The sequence below is a fragment of the Halyomorpha halys genome, unplaced genomic scaffold (assembly GCF_000696795.3).
Source record: "Halyomorpha halys isolate HHAL.00 unplaced genomic scaffold, Hhal_1.1 Scaffold1475.1, whole genome shotgun sequence".
NCBI lineage: Eukaryota > Metazoa > Arthropoda > Insecta > Hemiptera > Pentatomidae > Halyomorpha > Halyomorpha halys.
Genome location: NW_027113619.1, coordinates 134,122 through 137,899, shown reverse-complemented (window position 1 = coordinate 137,899; position 3,778 = coordinate 134,122). Strand labels below are relative to the sequence as shown.

At 30.8% G+C, this 3,778-nt stretch overlaps 1 protein-coding gene across 1 annotated transcript in view; it reads left to right on the top strand.

The window, feature by feature from the left end:
• Window positions 1-960: 960 nt before the first annotated feature.
• Window positions 961-3,778, top strand: part of RpIII128 (RNA polymerase III subunit RpIII128) — a gene marked incomplete at its 5' end in the record, with an annotated part of 25,586 nt that continues 22,768 nt past the window's right edge. The window contains 6 exon segments of the mRNA XM_014434990.3: window positions 961-1,350; window positions 1,417-1,571; window positions 1,651-1,827; window positions 1,969-2,092; window positions 2,168-2,335; window positions 2,698-2,855. Coding sequence (XP_014290476.1) covers window positions 1,288-1,350; window positions 1,417-1,571; window positions 1,651-1,827; window positions 1,969-2,092; window positions 2,168-2,335; window positions 2,698-2,855 — 845 coding nt within the window.

Below are 3,778 nucleotides of genomic sequence, written 5' to 3'. Positions count from 1 at the left end.
TTACACATATACATATACATATAGTTGACTGTATAACTTAAAATATGGACAGGGCAGCGGTCAAAGAAGAACAAATAGTTTTTAACTATTTAATGTATGCGTTTTGCTCCAGTTTGCTGGGCTTCATCAGTGCTGTGCAGGGGTCAATTTGCTGAAATATGAGCTCTAAAAGAGCTATACTGAAAAATCAATAGTTAGTGAATTTATTTTTGGAAATCTATATCTTACGACCATTTTAATGTACTATAAAATAGTTAATAACGTTTATCTTCGTAGTAACAGTTTTATGAATTTTGCATTAAAATTTTTGTTTGAACTACTAGAAATCAATTTATTTATAAATATCATAAACTACTTTATTTAATGAGGAGAAGATGGTTGGGGGTGCGGTCAATGAAACACAAATAAGTATGACTAACTTATTTTAATGTGCCGACGTTTCGGCTAGAGTTTCTAGCCTTCTTCAGGGCTAAAAACAAACATTTACAAAAAATGTTTGTTACAAAATGTTTGTTTTTAGCCCTGAAGAAGGCTAGAAACTCTAGCCGAAACGTCGGCACATTAAAATAAGTTAGTCATACTTATTTGTGTTTCATTGACCGCACCCCCAACCATCTTCTCCTCATTTATCATCCACGGTCAACTATCTCTCATAATTACTTTATTTAATGTTGTTTTAGTCTATTTGCGCCTCCCGTTGAATTTTCTCATATGCTGGGAACATCCTCAAAAAAAGTTATAACAGCCTGAAATCATCACTTCATCAACGCCAGCCAGAATAGCCCCTCCCTATTCCTATTAAGCTCAAGGCAACACATGCCATCATCGATAAAACCGCCTTCAGCGGATCCGGCAGCCTATCTTATTATAATGCCACACTGGCAAAACAAGATGTATTGGTTTGCCAAATTATATACATTCCTTTCTTCATTTTGTATATATTCATTTGTTGTTCTTATCTTTTCTAGGTCAGGAAAAAAAAAAAAGTTATAAAAGCAGAAACACCCAGCCTACCTACAGAAAGAAATTTCAATTATTGCAATTATCGTAACTCTTACATAGAATATCTTTTTATTATTAAAACTTTTCAAAAAATAAGGAAACCTATAAACCGAAATATGTATTATAAATATTATAAAAAATATGTATAATATCGATCTCAGGATATTATTTGATTTATGATATCGATATATATAAACCATGCCATATGACCTGACAATGAAGAAGGTTTAATGGTGTTATCTTGTTGTTGTTAATTTGAGGAACTGTTCGTTTTATTGTGAAAACATGGGAGAAAGTCACGCCTTCCTAAAGAATTCGCTCTCAGAAGATTCCTCCAAGATTATTGAGGTATGAAGACAAACATTATATCATTCAGTATTTTGTATCATATTGGTAATTGATTATATATTACAGGATAAATGGAAATTAGTGCCAGCATTTTTAAAAGTAAAAGGGTTGGTCAAACAGCATATTGATTCGTTTAATTATTTTATTAATATCGAGATCAAGAAAATAGTAAAAGCAAATGAAAAGATTTTAAGTGATGCTGATCCAATGTTTTATTTGAAGTAAGTGAAATTTAATCTAGTGAATGGCTATGCCAATTTATTGTTTATTTTCTGCAATTTTCTATTGTTTACTGTTTAGGTATTTGAATATTAATGTTGGGATGCCAGATATTGAGGAAGGATTCAATATCACAAGATCAACGACTCCTCATGAATGTCGTTTAAGGGATCTAACTTATTCTGCTCCAATCACTGTTGATATTGAGTATACTAGAGGAAGCCAAAGGGTTGCTAGAAGTAACCTTATCATAGGCCGGTAAAGATTAAACCATATATTTATTTTGTTTTAAAGTGCAGTTACGTACTCAAATTCAATTTGGAATTTTTAAGCACTAAGTAGTATCTTATACTAGGTTAAATCTATAGTGCTCTTAATCCATCTTGTGATTTGTTTCAGGATGCCAATTATGTTAAGAAGTTCTAACTGTGTATTGACCAACAAGTCAGAGTATGAACTTTCAAAAATGAACGAGTGCCCAAATGACCCTGGTGGTTACTTTGTTGTTAGGGGAACTGAAAAGGTTCTAATTTTTGTTAGTTTTAATATTAGTGAATGTTAATGCTGATTAATTTTAATTTGATATTTTTTTTTCCAGGTTATTTTAATTCAAGAGCAACTTTCCCGAAACAGAATGATTGTTGAAGAAGACAGGAAAGGAAGTGTTCAGTGCATTGTTACAAGCAGCACACATGATAAAAAGTCTAGAACTTTAGTTATAATGAAAAAGGGAAAATACTATTTAAAACATAATTCTTTACAAGATGTTAGTTTTATTCCAATTCTTTTTTTGTATGTGTGTGTGTGTGTGTGTGTGTGTGTGTGTGTGTGTGTGTGTTAATGTTCAAGAATTCTGGATCCTTACCAGGTTTACTCAAAACTTTTTAACTTGTTGCAATTTTCCTTGCTGCACTGATTTGTTTCAATGTGATAATTACATTGCTATACTGCTTGTATTCATTTTATATTTTTCAATCTGTTTGGATGGTTATTTGTTGGTTAACAAGAAGTATTTGGTGCAGGTAGGGAATGGTGGACCCAGTAATAGAAAATATTATCTTTTGCTAATCATTATTTACTATATTGAGTGTATTTCTTTATTATGTTCTTATGTATTCTGTTTTGTAGGACATACCTATAGCAATATTTTTCAAAGCAATGGGATTTTGTTCAGATCTAATAATTTTACAAATGATCGGAATAGAAAACGAGATATTACAAAAAATGGCCCTGTCTATTGAAGAGTGTTATTCATCAAATGTGTACACACAAAATCAGGCTCTAAAGTGAGTTGAGATCATATTTTTCTACCCTACTCTTTATTAGTATTATTTTATTTGTAAAATCAGTATAAATACTTACTATAAATGGTGTATTTAAAAAATTAATGAACTAATTTCTTTATTATGCCCAGGATATTGCTTATAACATCCGATATTCTAACGTAATTACTCAATATGAGGGCCCATCCAACAAGGGTCGCTTTCAGCAATAGGGTTCCAGGAACTTATAAGAAGGTCTTGCAAACAAGAACCCGAATATTTTGAAGAATGTTTCTTTTATTCTTAACTCATGTTTAAAAGGAGAAGGGATTAATTTTATTCAGTGAAATGTTTTCTGTTTAATTTTAATATTTCCTTCAAAAAAAGTGCTACCTGTCCAGTTAGCAAATTTTTACTGTTGAGGAAAAATCTTGTATTTACCATCGTATTAAACATGATGAGATGAACATCGACTTAGGTAAAGAACTGAATGTAATTAACTTCACCACATTGTTAATTTTGAAAAAAATAAGACATGATTTAATCTAAAATAAAAATATGATTTGTTAAAAATCAAGAAAAACCAACTATGCAAAAAGAAATTGGTGTCCTATTATGAAAATGGTTTAAAATCTAAAGAAGCTGTAATATTCTTCTCTTCTCCTGCTCCCTTAGACGAATATCTTGAAATCTATTTCAAGACTAGATATTTAGAAGAAGAAAATTTAACAAACAAATTGATCCTACTTTAAATTTACATGATTATGATAAATGGCTATAATGACTAAATATGCCTGGTTCCTCAGCAATTATTATTAACGACATACAGTGTTTATACATTTTCCATTGGGGGAGGTAACTGTCCTTCCAATATTCTTGGCTTTGTTGGTTCCTGCTGTTTGTCTCACTGGTTATGTAAACAGAGATATATATATTTATATATATTT